At 38.2% G+C, this 23,878-nt stretch overlaps 4 protein-coding genes across 10 annotated transcripts; 2 read left to right on the forward strand and 2 right to left on the reverse strand.

Annotated features, from left to right (window-relative positions):
• Positions 1-415: 415 nt before the first annotated feature.
• LOC135651276 (uncharacterized) lies at positions 416-5,207 on the reverse strand. 2 transcript variants are annotated; one of them, XM_065171273.1, is made up of 6 exons: positions 5,058-5,207; positions 4,686-4,964; positions 2,982-4,579; positions 2,411-2,821; positions 1,899-2,128; positions 416-817 (listed from the first exon to the last, which is right to left on the reverse strand). In XM_065171273.1, the coding sequence occupies exons 2-6, from the start codon at positions 4,853-4,855 to the stop codon at positions 563-565; spliced, it is 2,664 nt and encodes an 887-aa protein (XP_065027345.1). In that variant the 5' UTR covers positions 4,856-4,964; positions 5,058-5,207; the 3' UTR covers positions 416-562. The 2 variants fall into 2 exon arrangements, with proteins under 2 accessions (XP_065027345.1, XP_065027343.1); XM_065171271.1 differs by having other exon boundaries at positions 4,686-5,207.
• A 991-nt stretch (positions 5,208-6,198) lies between these two features.
• LOC135650436 (zinc-finger homeodomain protein 9-like) lies at positions 6,199-7,476 on the reverse strand. Its single transcript, XM_065169764.1, has one exon. The coding sequence runs from the start codon at positions 7,338-7,340 to the stop codon at positions 6,429-6,431; it is 912 nt and encodes a 303-aa protein (XP_065025836.1). The 5' UTR covers positions 7,341-7,476; the 3' UTR covers positions 6,199-6,428.
• A 1,268-nt stretch (positions 7,477-8,744) lies between these two features.
• On the forward strand, positions 8,745-18,768 carry LOC135581203 (protease Do-like 8, chloroplastic). 6 transcript variants are annotated; one of them, XR_010501892.1, is made up of 14 exons: positions 8,745-8,983; positions 12,155-12,282; positions 13,060-13,145; positions 13,252-13,350; positions 13,650-13,716; positions 13,939-14,014; positions 14,132-14,198; positions 15,129-15,346; positions 16,191-16,258; positions 17,175-17,254; positions 17,967-18,053; positions 18,197-18,304; positions 18,439-18,630; positions 18,702-18,768. XR_010501892.1 is itself a non-coding variant. In XM_065171883.1 (13 exons), the coding sequence occupies exons 1-13, from the start codon at positions 8,829-8,831 to the stop codon at positions 18,565-18,567; spliced, it is 1,368 nt and encodes a 455-aa protein (XP_065027955.1). In that variant the 5' UTR covers positions 8,745-8,828; the 3' UTR covers positions 18,568-18,768. The 6 variants fall into 6 exon arrangements, 4 of the variants coding, with proteins under 4 accessions (XP_065027955.1, XP_065027956.1, XP_065027957.1 ...); XR_010501893.1 differs by having other exon boundaries at positions 18,732-18,768; XM_065171883.1 differs by having other exon boundaries at positions 18,439-18,768.
• Positions 18,769-20,035: 1,267 nt separating this feature from the next.
• Positions 20,036-22,083, forward strand: LOC103969579 (pentatricopeptide repeat-containing protein At5g61800). The gene has a single exon (XM_018818982.2). The coding sequence runs from the start codon at positions 20,111-20,113 to the stop codon at positions 21,650-21,652; it is 1,542 nt and encodes a 513-aa protein (XP_018674527.2). The 5' UTR covers positions 20,036-20,110; the 3' UTR covers positions 21,653-22,083.
• The last annotated feature ends 1,795 nt before the right edge of the window (positions 22,084-23,878 follow it).

A 23,878-nucleotide genomic window follows, 5' to 3' on the forward strand; every position in this document is an offset into this window, starting at 1 on the left:
CCTAGATCGAACGGATCATATTAAATCTGCCTCTGTTACTTCTATAGAAGAAAGAAGTTCGGGTCTAAACCCGGTTCGCTTCGGGTTTGCTCCAGCCCGAACCGGTCCGAGTTAATTAACACCACGCAATGTTGTTACGGTAATCGAGGTCTTAATAATGTTGTTACGTGAATTTTGGTGCGTTGATGGCTTCTTATTATTTAGTTTGTATTCCTTCGATCAATTTTTGATAACCAGTAGAAGTGCGCATGCAACGACAATAATAATATTAGTCATGCAAATCTCATTTATTTATGATAAATTATATGAATCTTTTTTTGTCATAATTTGACATCTCACATTACCTCTATCTGCAGTTCTCCCTTCCCTCCCCCTTAAAATTGATCTCGTTTACATGCTGCCCACAAACTGAACATAGACAGACCAATCATTCATCTCTATATTATGATGACAAAACTTACATTATAATACTTCTTCTTCTTTGACACAGGTATCTGAGACTGTTCAAGACTCTGCTGAGGAAAGACATTTATGCATGCACTGATTGTAGGAAAAATGTCTACTACCAGCATGGGAAGAGCATAAAAGAAGACTCTCTCTGAACTTTTCTCTCTGTGAATGTTATACTGCTCAATTTTGCATGACACCACACGAGCTGATCAGTTGAAATTGTTGACATTCTGAGTACTCTTGCTACCAGCTTGAGGTCTACTTGAGAGAAGAAGATATCCTGATTAGATCTGTCTTCTTTAGGCCTTTTGAACTTCTTGACAAGGCAATTACCGGTTCGTAAAATGTCTTTTAGTTTCTTTTCTTTCTGCAAACACAAGAAAATACAACAATGTCGATGATTAGATCAGATGAAAATTCATCTGGATATTTAGTATCTGTCTCCTGATTCCTCTTCCTGTCACTGAAACAGAAAACCAAGTGTGTCACACACAGTTCAGAGAAATAGAGCATCAACATGGATGTCTCACTTTAGCAAGAAAAAATAGACGAACTCTTCGAGAAGGTTAATCGCCTTTTCTTGCCCTATTTGGATAAGTATAAAGAGTTTTCAAACTTGATCACTCCTATTAGAAAGGAATGAGAGTTTCAGTACACCTTCATCGCAAACCAATAGTTCATGTCATATTAGCTAATCACAAGTTTAGCAGAATTCTATTGGAATCTTATGTCACAATTACAAAAGCCATCAATTAGTTGACGAAATAGTTTTCTGCATTTAACGTTCTTTTATTTTGTATTTACCCATTCAAATTTAAATTTAGCATATGTGCATATATAAATAAGTCATTGTAGTTAATATTCATTCTTTGATTGTTAGCATAATGATGTTGAGACTCTAATTGACAGGATTGAATCCTTTCTGGGCTTCAAGCCTGTTTAATAACTTATTTCAATTTTAAATCTCCAATTCTTTTACAGCATCTGATGTAATTCTTAAAATATATTTCTCCTTAAGGGATGAAGCATGTGATGAAAGGGAAGGAGAAGAGGAAAGAAGAAGCCTAAGTTTGCTGAAGGTGAAGTGAACAAACAAAGGGTATGGTAATCAGTTAGAACAATAAAAGGTATTTTCGGTATCCGATTTTTTTAAATATTTTTCTGACTCAAATTAGCTATTGGTGACCACGAATTATAATGGTTGGCCAGATTCTATGATATCGATGCTAACAAGAGTAAAATAAATGATCTAAAAATTTGGAGGGACATATGCCATACTAAATTCATAATGACGATTTCCAAACTTTGATATGATATATATGTAAAGCCCTTTTTTTATTTGTATATATATATATATATATATATATATATATATATATAATTAATAGGCATGTAAAAAAACTATGGTTTAATCAAAAACTCCAAATTAAATGAAGATCACAATCTACCTTGTGCAAATTGGAGTGGATGTCTGTCATGAGCTCAGAATCTGCTGCATCCTGCAGTTCAACATGAGTTCCCATCAAACCCTTCAGAATCCCTGGAGTTTCATCCTTGTCTGCCTTGACGAATTCCCAAAAGATCCTAATGGACTCCTCCATGATGTCTTCTAGTATTTCACTAGTAACAATATAATTACCATCGCCTTGATCCTCCATCTTCTCCTTGGAGCTATCCTCTGAAACAAATTAAACAAACAGTCCTATGTTACAGAACCAGCAGATTTCATTCTTAAACAAGTCACTCCAAGGTTTTAACTTAATCATGAGCCATTTCACTTTGATGAAGATGATTTGCTTCAACTTTTTAAAGAAAAGGAGAAGAACTTCAATTCAATATGCATGCTTTTTCTGTGCCTTCATCAGTGATTCAACATCTATGCAATGGAAAAATTTTGCTGAAATAATTAACCAGGGGACTTCTTTTAGGATGCCAAACCAATGTCTACATCTTGTCTTACCTCTTATGACTGGCACTAGGAGAAGATTCTCAACAGCACATCTATGTTTAACATAATTGGGTAATCTCAGCCCTTGAAAAGCCTCATCCTCTATAAACCTTTGCATCATCACCTGAAACTGTTGGAATTCTACAGCCACTTGGTTGTACTGATGGCTCCGATACGGATCACATTCTGGTAGCTGCCGCGCTTTCTCGTACTGCCAACGCAAAAACTCCCATGAAAGGCATGTTTGCCCAACATAAACCACTTCCAAGTCATGTTGTAGCTCCTTGATGAACTTCTCCGATGGACTGATACCAGATTGACGACTACAGGCCCAGAAACTTTGAGAAAGAATGGATGTGATCTTGGGAAGTAGGGACTTTTGTGATCCCATTGACAGAAGGGGGTCCTTCAGCTGGAGTAAGCCTGGAATTCAGACACTGCACTCAGTCCCTTGATATAAATTGACTTATAATTAGGATAATAACTACTATCAGATGCCAAACAGTAGCAATTTTGGTGGTATAGTAGCCATCCATGAACTGCAACAGCAGTAAAAGATACAAGTTTGAGACATTGGACTTACCTATGGCATACATTTTTTGATAGTTTAAGATGTCAAATTTCCTCATCCTCTCTCTATAACACTTGTAGAACTTGTGTAGCTCATCCATGGGGTCCTCATGCAGAAACTTCTCATCCATCTTCCGTAGTTTCAGATCATTGATCGCTCTGGGCGTTTCTGATGCCTCTGGGATGGTCGGCAGACCGATGGCCCTCACTCTTCTCAGTTCCATTTTGAGCTGTTCTATTAGATCTTGATGTTCCCAGAGAGACTCCAACTCATCGCAATCCTCATCGTCCAAATCTTTCATCTCTGTCTTTTTGTCCTCCTTGCTTTTCTTTCGTACATTATCTTTCCTTTCAAACTCTTCTTCCTGTGTCAGTTCATCCAATTCTGCTATGAGCTTACCATCATCCTCTTGTCCGAGAAACCCGTCAAGGGAAACATCATATCCTTTTGAAAGCTCCAACTTTTCGTTTGTGATAGCTTCAACGCCATCTTTGCTATCTGCATTTTTTTCACCCTCATCCTCATGTCTGCTGATGTCGTCAGAACCTTTTATGAGATTTCTCTGCTTTTTAGTTCCGCGAAGCTCATCCTCGTTATATTCCATAAGTTCCATTTGCAAGGCATTTGAAGTCGGCAGTTTTGATTCATCAAGCCTCCGAACTTGATTTGATCCAGCTTCCCCACGATTCGTCAACCCATTTTGCTCAGGTTGGGGGCTGCCTGATTCATTTTCTAGAGAATTTTCATCTAGGCTGATGTTTGCATGTCTTCTCTGATCACCAGTGAAAGAATGTTTACCGATTACAGAAACAGATTCTGAATCATAATCACGAGTGAGTTGTGGCTGTGCTTCTTCCAGTCTTCTGATACCTTCCGAGTGCTTTATTTTGTATACAGCGCCATCAATGGAAGCTCGTGTGGTTTCTGCTCCATGATTATACTCGGACAACAAGTCATCACTATCTGAATCAACGATGAGGTCCTTCACGGAATAACCATCACTTGCACTTAAGGATTCGGTGTCGGAATCAAAGCCAGAAAACTCCTCCGACACAAACTTTGCTTGATCGGTTCTTTCAAATTCACTTGGTAAATTAGTTTCAGAACTACTTTTGGTGTTCTCCTCCTCCAACCGCGCAACATTAGAAAATTTCTCTTCTCTGATCCCATCCAGCTTATCAATCGTGTGCACTGTATCGCATGGTAGGTGACAACTTTTAGATGATTCAAAACCAGTACTTAGCTCGCCACTAATATTCTCGTCATCATACAAAGAGAAAAGGCCGAGTTGAACATAAGACGCTCGGACACTGCAAGTTTTGGCTTCTGGTTCTTCCATGAGACCGGCATAATCTTTCTCAGACAAGAAGTGATATTTGCGAATGCTAGTCTTCAGAGATGCCTCATTCGCAACCGGTCGCAGCAGTTGTTCCTCACCGAGTTTATGATGATCGGAGAACTGATACTGGAACTTAAAACTCAAACTTGGAGATTCTTTCTCCTCTCTAATATATGAGTCACCGACTTGGGGAAATGGCTCCACTCTCGTCGAATCATGCATCGAGGAAACTTTGAGGTCAACTCCCTGAGCGTTATTGTCTTTCCTAATTCTACAATTAGGAACAGAAAGAAATGATGGTACCACTCGAAAAGTAAATACAAACCGAAGCTTTCGAATCATGTAAGTTGAAACACCAATTATCAAACCTCGGTTACCTGAAGAGATGCATGGCAACGAAACTGAACAACCAAATCAAAGAATCGGTGACGAAGAACCAGCAGGAGCCAAAAAAGAGAGCCATCCTTGTGTAAAAACCGTGACTCGATGGCTTGTTAAGAACAGAACCGAGATGGTTACCGGTAGAAGCAACTCCTCGGACTTCCATGGCTTCACTTCACCAGCACTTCGTCTCGATTTGAAGCAATCCATAAAGGCGATTCAAGAAATTCCTAGTCCTTCCCCAGTGAATTAAACAGAAGAAATGAACTCTTCAACTGTGAAATGTGAAGGACAAGCAAAACGTTACACCAGAAGGAGTGAAAGCTGGGATTTGGAAGACATGGTGGCAGAATGGTGTTCAGTTCTACCTGATGTGAGGCGGGAAGGCATCAGGTGCCGTTTAAGGGAGGAGGAGGAGGAGGGTGGAAAAGAACCGGAGAACAACTGGCTTCAGGCCCTGGAAAATCTCATGGCTGCTACTGTCCTTTTTCTCGCAACAAAATGGGCACAATTCGTCAAGTCGGATGGTGCGTTGTTTTCCTGCCAAGTGGTTCGAGAAGGGATGAGCTGATTCTTATGGAAAGCTGACTAAGCCAATAGCAGCATCTTACGAGGTGGGAGTCAATAGATGCCACCTCCATCTTCTCTCTACATTCTCTGCACCATCAATCATTTTCCAAACATGATTTTTCTTTTTTCCATCAATAGTTCTGAATTCCACAGAACATTCAATCAGAAATATATCAGTTTTTTTGTTTTTTTTTTGTTTTTTGAAACATGAGAAACAAGCACATAACTGAAAATACTTTTGCATTCTTTCCCATCATCTCAATCACGGTTTCAAACCGAATTCATTTCAAGCTATGGGATTTCAATTCCGATTCCAATTTCCAATATATATGATGTGTATTTTTCGTCAATGCAATTAACAATATTAGGATAAATTAAAATATTTTTTTTAATTATAAAAAATTAAATATAATTTTTTTAAATATAAAAATTACATTACTAATTAGATCCGAAAGGTCATATATAATTAATCTGAAATATTTTGTCGATCAATTAATGATTTCAATAGGCTCATTCATTCAAATATGACTTTTTTTGGAATGCACGTTAATAATGCAGCCTCCGGTAGACCCGTGGAGGGAACATATTTATGGACGACGATTATATTATATTATATTATTTATTATTATTATTAAAATATTATTTAAAAATTTTTCAAGTTTAAAACGCCCTATGAAAAAAATTCTAAAATTATAAACTTTTTAAAGACTTTCACCCATAAAATATAACATCAAGGAAGCTTAACACCACCACCAAAGCAAGCCCCATGCGACCAATAGCAATCGGAAGTAGTAGTGCTACACAAGTATATAATACTTGCTCTATCAAAGTCAAGCAGCCAACTACCTCTTTAATGAAGTATAATTCCCAAGATGCTAACTTTGGAAAGTTTGATTAGAAAAGAGAACTGGCGTTTGTCATGTAAATGCAGGATTGTGATAGTTAAAAGACTAGTAAATAATTTATCCTTTTTTCCGTCTTTGATTCACAAAGCAGCACTCTCTCTCTCTCTCTCTCTCTCTCTCTCTCTCTCTAGCTGACTGAAGGTTGTAAGGAATCTAAGGGATGCATTCTTAGAAGTGCAGCACAGTAACCGTGAGTACAATTTAGTACTGTAATTACAACATCATCGGCATTAGCAGAGAGGGAGACGACACTGCTCAGCCCACTCAAGACGAGGAGGAAGAACCATTCATCGCATGGCCATTGCCACCGCCGCTGTCGTCGACGCCGTTCGCGCTGTGACTGGTCTCCTCAACTCGACCGACGACGTCTCCGCCATCGACGCCGTTACCAGTCCTGCTGCCTCCGCAGCCGCCACCGGTCCCGCCTTTCCTTGCTTGGCCGAAGAAGGCGTGCTTGTTGTTGTGCATCCAGACCTTGAACACGCCCTTGTCCACGCCTATCTGCCGACAGCATTCCTCCACCTTCCCCTCGTCCCTCTTCTGCATCCGCCACCCCAGCCGTTCCGACAGCTCCTGCATCCGCTCCTTCTGACCCGGGGTGAACCTAGTCCGGAACCTTTTTCTCGGCTGCGCTATATCCGCCGCCATCGGCGTCGCCGCGGCCACGGCCGCGATGGGGGTGACGATAGGCCTAACCGGGATCGGGCCCGGGCCGCCGTTGAGAGCGAGGAGCATGCGGGGAGCAGAGTAGAAGGGCGGAGGTGAGTTCGAGCTCCGGTGGGTCCGAGTGGGTTCCCGCCTGCCATCCATCTCCGACTCCTCCTCGTCTCCCCCCACCCTGTTCCTCTCATCCTCCCCTTCCCGGTCATGGTGCCGGTGGCGGTGGTGGAGGGGATCCGGGAGCCGGCGGTGGAAGTTGCGGTGGCAGCCGCAGGCGACGCAGCGGAGGGAGGAGGGGTCAGCGGGGTCAGCTGCGGGCGAGAGCATGAACTCGCCGCAGCCGTCGAGAGCGTGACCGCCGAGGCTGGCCGCGTGGTTTTTAAGGCACTCCCGGTACAGGAACTCCTCGACCGCCACTGCTAGCTGCCGCTGGTGGTGCTTCCTCAGCGTGCCGTTGGGGAAGGAGAGGGTTTTGCCTTCAGTCTCCGGCTCCGCGACCTTTGTGGTGTGGTCCATGGCAGAGAAGGGAGAAGAGGACTAAGATATTTAGCTTCTTTTTTTTTTACGGTTAATATAAAAGAATTAGCTTCCCGAAGGGGCCATGGAGGCAATTAACGCAAGAGAGAGAAGAAGCTGAGAGAAACTAAGAGAGAATCATGGTGGTGATGATGATGATAAGACAGGGCGACTTAGAGAGAAGAGGATAAAAAGACACAATTAGAGAGATAAGGAGGATGAGGAAGAAGATTACAAGTGGCATGCGATGTACGCCCCCCACGTTTTCAATTAGGTAGGCGGTGGTGAGTTAATAATACGTCATGGTTAGGTTGGGTGCAGTGATGGGGAACAACGTGCAAGGGAACTTGTGATACACACCGGTAGGTGCCTCGTCATCGAGCCTTGTTGGCCGCTCTGCTCTGCTCCAACTGCAGGTAAATTCATTTTACTTTTACTGCTTCCACAGGATGTGTCATAACTCATAACATGAATGTCGATAAACTCTTAATCACTTGATAATTCCCCATATGTTAATCATCAACATCACTTGATCCCAAAAATTTTATTATGTATATAAGATAGTTAGTTAGACATATAAGCTTTTCCACATCCACTGCTGTTATCATAGTGGCTTCGATGGTGGATCAAACTCGATGCCAATCTGAATAATAATAACGATTACGAGGATTATTACACGCAACCATGACATTGCGTACGTGCCTTTGGGAAGTCGCTTTGGAAAGTGGATGTAATTATTGAAGGTTCCTCTCTATCCACGCCACTCACATTTAGTGCAATTGTATCTTTGAAGTTAAACCACACAACAAAACGGGATCTGAAGACTTCCAAAAACCCCCAAATGTCGCATCGAGTCAATGTACTTAGTCTAATATTCTCAAATCGGCATCACTTGGCAGCGACAAGTGGAATTAATTGGTTTGACAGGTCGATTTTAGCCTTCAGGAAACCATGTAAATGACATTAAATCACAACGTGGAAGAATCCAGCACAGTCTAGCCCAATAATCTCCTCCTTTTCTCTCTCTCTCTCTCTCTCTCTTCTTGTCATCAGTAATGATGCAACATCTCAATCCACTTAAGAGATGAATCTGAAAAGGCTACAACATCATTAACAAAAGTGTAAAAACAAAGAAACAAAAAAGCCAATATTTCGTGTATGATATCATTAAAATTAATAGTCAGCAAAGAATGAGTATAAATATTTCGTGTAGTATTTAAAAAAATAAAAAAAAAACTAAGAAATTGGTCCAACCTGATTTTAATAAAAAGATACATTATAAATGATTAAAAATTGAATCACACTTTTTGTCCAAATGAAAAATAAGTTTTTCTAAAAAATCCGCCATTTTTTTAATGTTAATTTTAAGGCAAAAAGCCTTTTCTACAATCAGTTAAAACCCTAACCTTATCAGATCTTTCTATCTCGCGTTCTCGTCCGCTCTCACTCTCTCTTTCGAAGAGAACTCCGCGAACGTTTCTCCCACAAATGCTCGTCTTGGCTTGCAGCCGACCACTCCATAGTTTTCGACCTCCGAGATGCTTCGGCCGGCGAGAGCTCTTCATCGATGGTGTCTCCTCTATCTCCTCCCAAAGACCCACCGCGCCTGCTCCTCATCTCCACCTCGCCGCCTCTTCTCGCTCGTAAACCCCGCTCCTTGTCTCTTGATGTTAATCATGTCTTTACCGTATTTGGGTTCAAGATCCGCTTCGAACAATCTGGTCTGCCCCCATCTGAATGCTGATTTCGTAGTGCAAACTTTCACCGTTGTTTTCTTTAAAGGACTTAAGGTGTTATTTTCTGATAAATTGTGGTGGCCAATTCTAGCTTTTCTGTGTTTGCTACTCACGGCCTTTTGTTGCTCTCAGTTTGTAAGAGGTGTATCGGAAGAGTAATCCATGGACTCCCATAGAAGAAGAAACCCAAAGATAGACCTCTATCAGCCGTTCGAATCTGATCCCATTGACTCTTTCTGGCTGATCACTGGGATCCTAAAGCATTGCTATTTTCATAATCAAGGACTTACAGTGTTGTTTATCTCCATTATTTGAAATCTGATTTGCCAATTTATAATCACGTGTTTAACATTATATTGATGTGGTCAGAAATCTATACCGGTTGGATTGGTATATTCCGACATCTATTGGTCTGACCAAGGACCGGTACAGGATAATATAGGTTGGTTCCACTTGATATTTACTTTTTTATTAATTTTTGGTGTTAACTAGTGGTACATGATGGTGCTTGGTATACCGATACCGTATGTGAACGATCCAAATCTTTATTGTCGACAACTTAAGGTTATGACTGGTTGTCAACCGCATCAATCCACATCTTGCAATAAAATCCTGTCCGTTGCAGACTCAGGAAGATGGATTTGATTTCTTTCTTGAATTTGGTGGGTAGGGATATCTACCTTATTGGTCATGGTAATAAAGTTATGAGAGAGCAATCCTCCTATTTCAAAATGCATAAATGAAGGTTGAAGTTGAGGTTTGATTTGGACTTTGATATTAGAAAATCAAAGTAGAGAGATGAGCAAGCTACGCATCTTCTTTGTCATGATAGATTGAGATTATTTTTGTTGCTTAAAAGTATCTTGTTATCAAGCGGTCAGATCCTAGATCATGTACCTTGTGAGGACTCAAATCTTTGTTGACACTAGATACGACCTTGTTGGTTATTTTGTGATTCTAGATTTATTGTAGTTTAGTAGTAAACAATTATTTCTCTTTCTTTCATCCTCAAGGCCAATTCTCAACCTCTAATCAGAGAATGCCCTGATAAATGGGTTGTATTTTTATCATTTGATATTAGAGTGAGGTGATCATTCACTACAAACATTTGTGGTGCTTTGCAACAACATTTATGATGTCCATGGAGATCTATATGACCACCTATATGATAACCCCAACAATTGCTTACCTGTTTATGTATATCAATTTGTCATACCTGTATTCAAGTTATTCCCAAAATTTGTATGAGATGTTAATCATTCCAGAGGATACCATTAATTCATAAAATATTTAAGGGTACCCCTTTTGGTGATAGTACCATCAGAGTAATTTTATTATATATCTTTCTTTATTGATGGTAGTCTCTATAGGGTTCTATAACTCTAACTATTTTGAACAGTGCTTCTTTGCCTCATCCAGCATCAAATTTGTTACAGTCACATCATTGCTACCTTGCATTTCATAGCTAGGTGACTTCAATAACCATTAACAACAATCCTCTAACACTAGTATCAATGAAGAAGGCATATCGCAGAGGGCATGGTCAACATGATAAAGGATGTAAATCCACTTGATTCTTCAGGCTCAAGGAACTTGACATATGAGCTCTACTACCCCAAAATCCTCAACAAATTAGGCTGATGAAAAGATAACCTCTCCTGCATCATCAGAATAAATTAAGTCTACTACTCTGTCTCCTCATCCCTATTGCGGAGTATAATTCTGAAGGACCTGATGATCCCCCAGATCATCCTGGAGAAGCCTTAGCATGTCAAAGATTTCAGAATGCTGAAGAGTGACATTGAAGATCCTAACCAGCAGCTTGCCAGCTCTATGCAGACCTAGACAAGGGCTGTTCAGCTATTTAGAAGCACTATAATGGAACAAAGATTTTAACATCTAGCATCTCCTTAAAACTTTGGTTGGATCAAAGCTCAATGTACTAAAGAAATCAATACTTTTGATGGATCCCAAGAGCAGCATCATATGAGGGTACAGCACATTCTAGTTCTTATAGAAGTTCAGAAGATAGATTTTTGTAGAAATTGATTGATTTTGGTGATGTATCAGAATAACCGTCATATATTGAGGTCATCAACCTTCTTTGACATGCCAAGAAGAGAAGAAGGATGATGAAGATCAAGGATTTTCTCTGATAAGATGTTCATGGACTGCCATCTTAGGACAATGTGGATTAGAAGGATAGGGAGTTGGTACAAAGTGTTTGGACCCAGGACCACCTCTTGAAATTCTCACCTTGGCCAACCATATAAAGGGCATTTCAGTTGCATTTTTCTTTTTTATTGCTGTACTTCTGTTATTTTAATGTATTCGGTCCATATTTTTAGTTGTTATTTTGTGTTGCTTACAGAGTAACATTTTGATTTATTTTAGATAGAATTGGGAGAGTCCATAAGGTTTTATGGGTCATATTTAGAGCTAGATATGTCTTTAGATATAATTTATGGAGATTTGTTAAAGGGGAAATTCTACTCCCATAAGTTTTTTTTAGTTTACAGTATGTATGGTGTATGTAGGCCGTAAATCTGTATAAGTTTGCTGATTTTGTTATTGTCAAGGTATCAAACTACCTGTTGAACCAACATGTAGCGGCTGGTACTTTTCAGTCTGACCAAGGACCAATTATCTACCATATGGCTTGGTACTAATAGAAATTCTCCTTTTTATGTTATTTTTTCAATGATTTCAAGTGGTATAGGTCGTGTACTGCCAAATATTACTACCACAGCAATCAACAAGGAAGCGATACTGATATCGGGTTAAAATATCGAAACTTGGTTATTATAGTAGATTTATCATAGATTGTAATCAAACTCTTTCCTTTTTTCCTTTATTTCCATCTTTGGGAGGTCAACTCTCCTCGAATTGGAGGACACCCTGACAGAATATTCATTTACAATTATGTTCAATTTCGTAATAAATGAGTTTCATTATGATTTTTGATACATTCTTGTGTCCAAATTACCTTCTCTGTTTCTTTGTTATTTTATAGTATTTTTGATGCAATATCTCTCTTTTGCTGATATGAATGCCGTGTTTTCAACTTTCATATTCTAGGTCATCTGATGAACAGACTTTTAACCTGGGTGACACTATGAAAACTGTTTTCCCATTTACTTCTCGGCGAATGCTGTTTGCTGGTTCAACATTATGGTTTTGCTTGCACACTTCAAAGTACTTTCCAGGTAACTGACCAACAATAGGGAACCATTCTCATAGTGTCACATAAGTGTTGTCTTTCAGCATACCTATATTTAGTGACTCTATAAACCATATTGATTCATAGATGAATTTCTGTACATATCCACAATATGCTAACACAAATAAGTGTAAATGATATAACAATCCTATTATGTTCTGGAACATTTAACACATCTTAAGAATTGTCCAGTAAGTCTCAGTGTTCGATGTAAATATGGCAAGCATTTTGAAGTATCCACGTTTACCATACACTAGTATAGTTATTGAATAATTCTTACAAAATGCTAGTTTGTTGTCATTATTTTCTTGTTCTACTTGTCAATGTGGAACATATGTTACACTTTTGAGGATCTTGTTGTAATTTAGTTATGATCTTTTTATTATTTTGTTTTATCATACCTAAAATTGGATTATGCCAGTTGCAAAGATCAACACATTGTAGTGTGCATCTCTTTAATTTACTATTCTTGACTTGTGGATTGGACTACTTATGATTTATTTTTTGCTGTTTGTAATCATATTTTATTTGCCAGCCATAGATGAGGGTGGTTACAGTTAAATTATTCTCTGGACTTCTGTTTCCATTTGAAAATTCTTCTTCATGTGATGCTGATTCTCAGCTCTTTATGCAGTAATATGTATGTTTCCCTTCAGTGTTAGTGTATTGTGCATCACTTATGGTGTTAACATATCCAAAATAGAACTTATCATGTTCCTTGTGTTACAATATTAGTCCTAATATCTTCAATATTTTTTTATAGCAGCTCTTGCATTGGAAGAACCATCTATCACAACTGAAGACGTCACACCTCGTGTTTTCTTATCTGGGCCGCTCTTTCCTTCAGAGGTATACATTCTTATTTTTTCTTCGGTTCTGCTTTTACAAATAATTGATTAAAGTTTTTTATCAGGATATCTAATATGAATCCACACACCTTGCTTTTGCTTGACAGGAAAGAACTGTGGAAATTTTTGAGAAGAACACTTACTCTGTCGTCAACATCTTTGATGTAACATTACGCCCTCGGCTTAATGCAACTGGTGTTGTTGAGGTATAAAATGTGGCATCTGATATATATTCTCTTTTTTGGGATTCTACTACTACCAAGCCTGTCCAACAAATTTAATGGTGTGTTGTTGAGGAATAAATTGTGGCATCCGGTATATACTCTTTCTTGGGATACTACTATTACCAAGCGTGCCTAACAAATTTTATGTGTTAGAAGCGTTAATAAACTGTATGCATTGTTTTGGATATGACAGTATTTGCCGAGGGTATGAGTTGTTATAGAAATTCCATTATCTATTGGTCTTTTATCTATTTTTTTTCCTTTGAATTTACAAAGTCCAGGTGCCTGAAGGAAATGGTTCTGGAGTTGTTTGGGATAAATTTGGACACATCGTGACAAATTATCACGGTAAGAGCCACTAATTTTATTAGTCAATGTAATAGATATTTGACTTGTAGGGAAATCTTTCGTGCATAATTACTAGTTTTGCCTTTTTCTGCTGTTATTTTTGGTAATAACCATCTGCTGTTTTGCATGTTTTGATGGATGGGACAGTTATGATGGAGCTAATATTTTCTGTTTTCTTGTTGTGAGTTGTGATATTTATTTCTTTATCTTCTTCTTTTCTAGTTGTTGGCAATGCTCTTTCAAAGAATCCAAACCCGGATCAAGTTGTTGCACGTGTGAACATCCTTGTTGCTGAAGGGTAAGATTTTCTACTAATCCCCAGGAATGAACGTTCTGCTTATTTTTTTAGCTAATGTTTATTTCTTTATTTACTATAATGCATTTATTTCTTATAAGCATTTTCATTTCTTGAAAGGGTACAAAAGACTTTTGAGGGTAGGCTGATTGGTGCAAATCGTGCTAAAGATCTTGCTGTCTTGAAGGTAGATCTTTTACTTGAATTCGATGGTTTTGCTAAAAAGAATATTGATGTTAATTGTTGTGATCCAAGCTAACTTTTGACAACCCAAATTATCTTGCTTGCAGGGTTGTTAACCAACTTTTGCATTTGATACTGTTGTTATTTAGAGTATCATATCATCTAAAGAGTACAGATATCAGGTTTTTTTTTTAATACAGGTTATCCATCTTTATTCTAGACTGTGATCGACGTGTAGATATGTTCATAAATTGACAATTGAATTAATTTTTTCATCCAGGCAAGAATATCTTTCACCTTAAAGGGTAAATGAATTAGATTATGAGTAATATGATAACTTGCAGAGATTCTAAAAAGAGGATACGTAAACAAATAACTATTAACTATGTATGACACCTCGTACAATAGAACACTGGCAAACAAATTGATGATGGACAAACAATTTTTGTTTTTGAAGGAAAGCACAAATAAACAGGTTTAGAGTCTATGATGAAGCACAAATCGTGACATCACAATGGTTTCTAATTAAGATGAAAAGTTATCATATAATTTAAAATTCTTGGTTGTGCTTGCAAAAGGGCAATAATTGCATTAAAAGAGGCATAAAAAGATCAAATAAAAGAAAAGTCTGCCATCATGCGATACATGCAAAGAAAGTAATGAAAAACAAGATCCTTTATGGCTTAGTGTAGTATTACTCTTCAGGTGTTCACACACTTTGGCAGTATTCCTCAAAGATCTGAAAGGTTCCAATATTTCTGAAGCTGACAGATTGCAATAAAGAACATGTATGGTGAGCAAATTCAGAGAACATGAAGTTCTCTGAACTCTGAAACCACAAACTCAAGTTCCATGCAGTGTCAATAAAGCAAATCCTTTTATTTCTGTAGGAATATCCTTGTGAAAATTTTCTTGTTGTACTACTTTACTACAGGTGGATGCCTCTGCGGATCTTTTGAAGCCAATTAACGTCGGTCAGTCTTCAGTCCTAAGAGTTGGCCAGCAGTGTTTAGCAATTGGAAATCCTTTTGGTTTTGATCATACTCTTACTGTTGGAGTTATTAGTGGACTGAATCGCGATATTGTTAGCAAAACTGGAGTGACAATTGGAGGTGGCATTCAGACAGATGCAGCCATCAATCCTGGAAATAGGTGAGTTCTGGATCTCCTAGTCCCAAATATTGTTTTGCTTATAAGTTTATTTGAAAATGTATGAGGTACATTCGAATATTCAATTCTAAATCAGTCTAGCTTCTCTGTCCAGTCAAATATTATTGCAAATTTCATATTCTTGTAGTGTGTTCCATATAAATAGCCAAAAACTGAGTTCACCAGATTATCTTCTGCTTCTCTTATCTATTTGGTAAACCATTGAGAGTAAAAGAAAAAGTCGCTGTGTGAAATTTAGATATCTATGAACTGATAAGATGATTATAGAATATGCAAAGTTGAAGGATGTTCTTATCCTCGAGAACCTTCTTGAGTCTTGGACTCCTGTTGGAGTTTTTTTTCCTTATTACTTAAACATTTAAAATTCCAATTTTGGAATATACTTCATATTGACATTAAATGAACTATGATGATTTTGACTATGTTTTATGTGGCATAATGACCTACAAGTCCACTGGTTAGGTTCACTGAGAAGAAACACAGTAAGTTGATTAACCAAAAGAATGACATTGTTTGAGAGCTTATGGTCTCGCGCATAACTTGTTTTACTTACATGCATAAATTTCTCTCCAACTTATCACTTTCTTTTGCCTTTTTTTTCGTTTGAAATAATCTTCTTTTTTTTGCTTAAAGCAGGGTGGCGGTCCATCTACTCTAACTGCTAATAATTTTTTAATTGTGTTCACCCACACATTTCTTCTTTTTTTGTGCTACCTAGTTAAAGTTTCTTTTACTAGAGAGAACTTTTTAGTTGAATCAGTTGTGAGTTTCTTTTCAGCCATGTTACTAGATAGGAAGTTGATACTTTGAATGGATATTTTGGCAGTGGTGGTCCTTTGCTGGACTCGAAAGGAAACATGATTGGAATTAACACAGCAATATTCACAAATACAGGTAAAGGTTTGAGTTCATTTATTCAGCGGTATGATGTTATGAGAAAACTTTGCAATCAGGCAATGTATTTTGCATGGAGGACTCAATTTTCCTTTGTCATTTTTCTTTTCCATAAGATGTAAATCAGACTATATTGACTTCACTGTTCACAACTGTATGTGGACACAGTATTAACAGGTAACAGTTGTACATGAATTCAAAGTCAAACTTGGTTTTGATTTTTTTTCCACATTGTAAATCCTTTACCAAGACGACGATATTTAGAGTAAGCATGCGCTAATTGTAACTATTGATTTGAGCAAGGATTAAAATCTTGATTCTAGTATCAATATTAGATGGCAGCTGGATATATATAGTACCAGTACCAATCTATCAAGGAATAGAGCAGTAGTCCTGCATCAACAACTTCGTCGGCATAAGTGGTTAAAATCGAATCACTTTATGATTCACTTTATAAGGCGTGCGAGGAGAGGTGGAAGGATATCTATAAGACCTTACTAGAAACTATAGATAAAGATTTAATTATTCTAAAGTTAAACCAAGGATATGACTTCTTATAGAGCTCAGTTGTGGCAAGATATCGCAATCCCAAATAGTAGTGATTATATGGCTTTATTGTTGTTGTCGTTGACGTGATCCATGTGGTGGAGTAAGAAGATGATGTTGATGATGATGTGGTGAACCTTTATGATCATTAAATCTCCTTTATGATTGTACCTTTATGATCATTAGTAGGTTTTGAATTTTGAAGTATTTAAATTGAACAAATAAACTGTCAGATATTATTTTTTGTTGTAAAACTGCATGTTTTCTGTCTATTGAAGAGTATGAAGCAAAATATTCTAATTAATAAGTAGCTTGCTTTTGTGTATTTTGTGCCTGATACTAAGATTATTAAAATATCTACATATTGCAGGGGCCTCAGCAGGTGTAGGATTCGCCATCCCGTCTTCAACTGTCCTTAGGATTGTCCCTCAGCTAATCCAATTTGGAAAAGTAGGCTTACCTTACATATGAATTATTAATTTGGTATATGCTTCCTTTGCAGGAGCTAGGCTTCTTTGGTTTCTTTATTGGTACTTAGACATTCATATGGCATCTTTATTTTACAATTGTCTTCAACTATTTAATTTAAATCAATAACTAGGAACACATTTTTTCTCGTGCAACACATGCAGCTACAAGAAATCTTTGGGAGGATGATGTAAACCTGGAAAAGCTTAACCTAGCACTTCTCTCTGTTTTGTCCAATTTTAGCTGAAATTGTAGACTCCTCAAAACAAAATAGTTAGCAATGAGAAGACTGAATGAATGTTGGCAATATTATCTATAAACTGGGGATAAACGTTCGGTTACAATGGAGCCAAATAGGGAGAGATGAACCTACTGTCAAGTGATCTTAAACTTGGATGAGAACTGTCAGGGAAACTTAATACCAAGTGATCTTATGCTTGGATGAAACTGTAAAGAAGGGAGGACACTGAGGACACCTAGAAAGTGAAGGTTTTACCCACACATTCCTGTCTAGAATTTATATTGAAGTAAGATAGGTACATGATTAGACATGCTGGTAAGCTGGGTATTCAAGTCACTACTTTTGAATCTGAAATATTCACTTAGATTTTTTGCTTTCTTTTTTTCATTCAAGGGTTTATATTGTTGCAATTACAGTCTTTTATCTGCTTCTTAAATAGCCTGATCTTGTAAGGTTGTGCGTGCTGGTTTAAATATGGAGATAGCGCCAGATCTAGTTGCTAATCAACTTAATGTTCGGAATGGAGCTCTTGTGCTGCAGGTACATCTTGATGTGGGGTTAGATTGTTCTGTAGACACAGATTGCGAGAGCTTGTAGATTTTGTGAAGAAATTTTTGATAATTTTTCATGTTGCAAGGGTTATTAGTCTTTTTACTAAAAAGAATCTTAAATTTGCATTGTAGATTCCTGAGAATAGTGTTGCAGCCAAAGCAGGTTTGCTACCTACCACAAGAGGTTTAGCCGGTAATATTGTTCTTGGGGATGTTATTGTTGCGGTAGATAATAAGCCTGTGAGTGTGTATAGAGCTAATTCCACAATTTTCCCCTTTCGATCTTTTACTTTGCCAAACAAGATTGTAGTGTCAGTACTGGCATTTCTGTTACAAGTACATTATATGATTAAACTCTTACATTTACCTGTCAGGTTCGTAGCAAAGCTGATCTATTGAAGATTTTGGATGAGTATAATGTTGGAAACACTGTTCTGCTTAAGATTCAGAGGGGAAGTGAGAATTTAGACCTACCTGTAGTTTTAGAGGAGACGAGCATCTGACTGGTTCAGAATCACCCCCCATTTTATAAGTTCTTATTCCATTCTGAGCTTGCAAAATAATAGGTAAATTTTATTCTCTTAAATTGTTACAATTTTAAGAAATTAAATAAACTGTATCACTTTGAATGTTGAAGTTCCATATCAATAACTGTGGTACCAATCAGGCAGCTTATTACTTCTGCTTTTGGGAATTTGATAAAGGTACTTTTCCAACATTTATACATAAAAAATTCTTGTGGACTGTTATCACTGTGGGAATAAAGCAGCGATAACTTTTTATTGCAGAAAAACTGCAGAACATGTATATCTCGTCAAGAAATTTGCAAGCAAGATCTGCAGATCCAGACTTCTTGAAATCGAATGTGTGATTTTGTCCATTACTGCAAGGGTTAAAAGTAGCTCCAAGGCTCTTTATTGTCATGGCATTGGAGGACAATGCTTCATTAATTACGAAGGCAATCGTCTGCGAGCCACAAAAGACATTATTCTCTGCAATATGGATGTGTTGAACAAAAGATAGTATCATGATGAAATGGTGGCATTATGCTTTATGAACTCCATGTGCTTCCATCTAAATTTGAGGAATAAATTACTTGTAAGTCATTCATTCGATATGTCTTGGTCTCTACTACAAGAAGTACTTATAAGATAGGTGCTCTTCTTGTAAGAGAAGCTTGGTTTCTTATGTTTCTCCAGCAGGTTTTGATCATTGACTATGTTGAGCTCAGGTCCCCAGTCCTTTCTCCCGGCTGCTCCTGCAATCAGCCCCGAGATGTATAATATTCCAGAACAGTCTCCTGCTCTCAGGAATTGCTTGGAGAGAGCATTCGCTCATCATACCCAACAATTAGTGACTCTTTTTTTGCAAAAAAAATCAAAGAAAGTGTTATATTATACAAAACAGTGTTAGCCAAAATTCTGAGATCGTCTTGGTAGCTGGTTGTGTTAGAGCAGAGAATTTGTCTGATTGGTAAATGAAGGATTGAAGATAGAATCGATATGCAGGACAAGTGTTTATAGATATGTATCTATCTAGCGGATGTCAGTTGTCTCGTGGGGACGACGTTGGTCTGCCGAGACGAGCCCATTGTCAAACCCGTGTATCTATCTAGCGGATGTCAGTTGTCTCGTGGGGACGACGTTGGTCTGCCGAGACGAGCCCATTGTCAAACCCGCATAGAAGCATCCTACAAAATCTTACATGCATGCGAAAGCTTATATAACCGAAAGCCACGATATAGATGTTGTATGTAAGTTCCCCAGAGCATAACTTCATAGCGTAAAAGACTATGGTTTCATCTGCTGACGACTCTCTTCGAGTTTCGGAAGCGCCCTCCAAATTTTTTGTTACTTGTGAAGCCAACCAATGAGTATAGTAGTTGGTTTCCGTATATTTGTGTGAGATTTTAAATACAAGATGAGAAAGTAAAAAAAATGTTATATGCACACCAAACGAAACCAAATAACAAGTGCACGCTTCTATGTATATAACCCCATCAGCGTCCTCTCTCCTCCCAAATTTCCACCCTCGAATGCGGTTTCTATGCAACTCTCCCACCGCTATCACCACCCGCTGTTCCATCTCCTCCACCGAGGCCAGTGCACGACCCTCCACCAGGTCAAGTCCATCCATGCCCGGATCACCGTTCAGGGCTTCGCCTCCCTCCACCCCTCTCTCGCCCTTACCAAGATCCTCTACGCCCTCACCCTCCTCCTCATCCCCCCTTCCCTCCCTCCCGCCGACTCATGCACCGCCTACGCCCTGGCCCTCTTCCGCAGCATCCCCAGCCCCTCAACCTTCCCCCACAACCTTCTCATTAGGGCCCACACCCTCCTCTCCTCCCCTGTCCCCGCCCTCCTCCTCTTCGCCCACATGCGCCGCTCCTCCGTGGCTCCCGACTCCCACACCTTCCCCTTCGCCCTCAAGGCCTGTGCCCGCCTCCGCTCCCCCAACCTCGGCCGCTCCCTCCACTCCCAAGCCGTCAAGTTCGGCTTCGCCGCCGACCTCTACGTCCGCAACTCTTTGATCAGCACCTACAATTCCTGCCTCTCCTTGCTGGAAGCCCAAGGCCTCTTCGATGAGTGCCCGTCGGCTCGCGACGTCGTCACCTATAACACCTTGATCGACGGTTACGTCAAGGCTGGCGATTTTGCCTTTGCACGCAAACTCTTCGACGATATGCCTGAAAGAGACGTAGTGTCGTGGGGTACGCTCTTGGCGGGTTACTCGCAGATGGGTCAGTTCGAGGAAGCCATCTCATTCTTTGATCAGATGCTTGCGACGGGAACGAGGCCTGATGAGGTTGCTTTGGTCTCAGTACTCTCTTGCTGTGCTCAGCTAGGGAAATTGGACCGAGGTGAAGCCATCCATGAGTACATCAAGAAGAACAGGGCTAAACTTAATGTCTATCTGTCGACGGGGCTGGTGGACATGTACGCAAAGTGCGGCTGCATTAGCGTTGCCGTGGAGATTTTCGAGTCAACACCACGGAAGAACTTGTTCACATGGAATGCTATTATCGTTGGTCTGGCCGTGCATGGGAACGGTCAGTTGTCACTGGAGTACTTCGATAGGATGCGAGCTGTGGGTGTTGAGCCAGATGGGGTGACCTTCTTAGGAGTCTTGGTGGCCTGCAGCCATGCAGGACTTATTGAAATGGCTCGGAGTCTCTTTGATGAGATGGAGAGCATATATGGTGTCGAACGCGAGCTCAAGCACTACGGGTGCATGGCAGATTTGCTTGGTCGGGCCGGGTTGGTCGAGGAAACGATGGAGATGATAAAAGGGATGCCGATGAAGGGCGATGCATATGTGTGGGGAGGCGTGCTCGCTGGTTGCCGAATACAGGGCAATGTGGAGATCGCAGAAATTGCAGCTCAGCATCTTTTACAGCTGAACCCTGAGGACAGTGGGATCTACTCCATTATGTCTGATGTATATGCTACTGCTAAGAGGTGGGAGGATGTTGCGAGGATAAGGAAGTTGATGGGTGACAAGAGAGTGAAAAAGAATGTTGGTTGTAGTTCGGTCGAGGTGGGTGATGGATCGCTCCATGGCAGACTGAACTATGCACCTTTTAGGTGAGGTGAGGCGAGGTTAAAATAGAGAGAGAACAATGACAGTTGCAGTTGTTTTGTTAGTCATCAGCTTGGCCATAGATCTGTTTGGTAAGTAATAGATAGGCTGGAGAAGACTATTCAATTAGCGTTTGATGAAAGTATTTAGAACTTATCCAGGGATGTTTAGAACTTATCCAGGGATGCACCTCTTCATGGCTTAAGCTTCCATGGTTACAAAGTTCTTTATGGTTTAGGACAGCCCAACACTACTGATTCCCAAACCACAGGAAGAAATATATGCCCAGGCCCTTCGTTTTCTTGACTCTACCGGACTTGGAATCCAAAGTACAGTGCCAACAATCTGAAAATTAAACTCTGTTAGCACAAAAATGAAATTTGATCATACAGTTGCTTCTATCTATCTGAAGTTGTGCTTCCTTGCTGTTTTATTGGTTAGCCCGGATGCTCTTCCTTCGCATAATCTTTGCTCGCTGGCTTCTCTTCGTCTTTTACGCATCAGAACGAAAGATGATATCCTCGGCTGATTTTTATGCAGGAAGAAGTTGAGTCGAGCAAAGCTTTACGCAAGCACATTGTGATGCAAGTGGAAAATGATTCTGTGAGTTGTTCAACTTTGCATGTTCTAAGCATGAGCATTAGTTGTTTAGGCATACGGCCTTTTAATATCGTCATCCTTGGAAGCATCACCTTTAATGAGCCTTTTTTGGTATTTTCAGTATGTGAATGAGGTTGGATTTTATTAAACTCAGATAAATTTGACAATTTTTGATGAATCTATCAACCAATTTGTATCATTTACACATGTTAATTAGTTTGGAAGTAATTCTGAAAGCTTGATTAATGATAATAACAAGATATGGATTCAATTATATTATTTTGTATCCTATCAAAAAAAAAAAAAAAATGTAACTAAAACTTATCAAAACAAACTCAAACTTTCGGAAACTTTTGAAATGGTCTTAGACACATAAAATGATATAATTTTTCAATATTTGGGATTTTAAATGTCTTTTTTTGTGATTAATTCAACATATAAATAAGCTCTTTTTTAAATTATATTAAATATCATAAATTTTGATGCTTCCATGAACTAATTTGTAATATTCATACTTTTTAACTAAGTTTGGAAGTAATTCTGAATGTTTGATTAAAATAATAATACGATTTGAATATAGTTATACTATTGTTGGTACCTATTGAAAAATAGAATAACTGGAATGAAATTACACTTGTTTGTGGTATATGGGATTTATAGTTTGATAAATTTTGGACCAAAAATAGTTGCAAGGACCAAAAATAGTATAACTATATCCAAAATCTTATTATTTTTAATCAAACTTTAAACTAATAAACAAGTGTAACTTTTACAAATCTATTAATGGATTCATTAAATTTTTAAAATTTAGTTGAAATCAGAAAAATCCAGTTTATTCACATACTGAATATACCATAATAAATGACTCATTAAAAATGGTAAAAAGGGAAAATAATATAATTTGTGTATCTTACATCTTATTTTTTAATAAGATCCAAAGATAGTGTAACAGAATCCAAATCCTACTATTTTTGAACCAAACTATCAAAATTACATCCAAACTAATCAACAAGTGTAAATATTGTAAATTGGTTCATGGATGAATCCATTTGTCAAATTTAGCTAGATTTGGAAAAAATCAGCACATTCATATACTATACCAAAAAGGATCATTTAAAACCTCAAAATAGGAAATCATATTATTTTGTGTATTTGGGATATCTCAAAAGTTTTTATGGATTTGTTTTGACAAGGTTTGGACCTAGTTATACTTTTTTTTTTTGTAGAGTTTCAAAATGATATAATTGGATCCAAATCTTATTATTGTTTAGCCAAACTTCTGTCATTAAAATAGTATTTATCTATTTAATCCTTTAAAATATGAAATTATGTATTTGTTATTTTATCTAATTTAAGATGAATCATAAAATATTTTTTAAATTTTAAGGATACTAAAGAATTTTTAAGACTTGAGTTGGACTATTTTTGAATGAGGTTATACTGTTTTTGGACCATATTCAAATGACAACATATTCATCTTAAAACTAATATAAATTATATTTATTTTATCCAATATATCAAAATTTTTATGAAAATTTAAAATTGTCTAATGAAGTCATATTTTATGAAATTTTCTATTTTTAATAGTTAAAATACTTAATTTTGAATAATTTAGTTCTAAAGAGTTACAAATTT

Source organism: Musa acuminata, chromosome BXJ3-10 (genome assembly GCF_036884655.1).
Source record: "Musa acuminata AAA Group cultivar baxijiao chromosome BXJ3-10, Cavendish_Baxijiao_AAA, whole genome shotgun sequence".
Classification (NCBI taxonomy): Eukaryota; Viridiplantae; Streptophyta; class Magnoliopsida; order Zingiberales; family Musaceae; genus Musa; species Musa acuminata.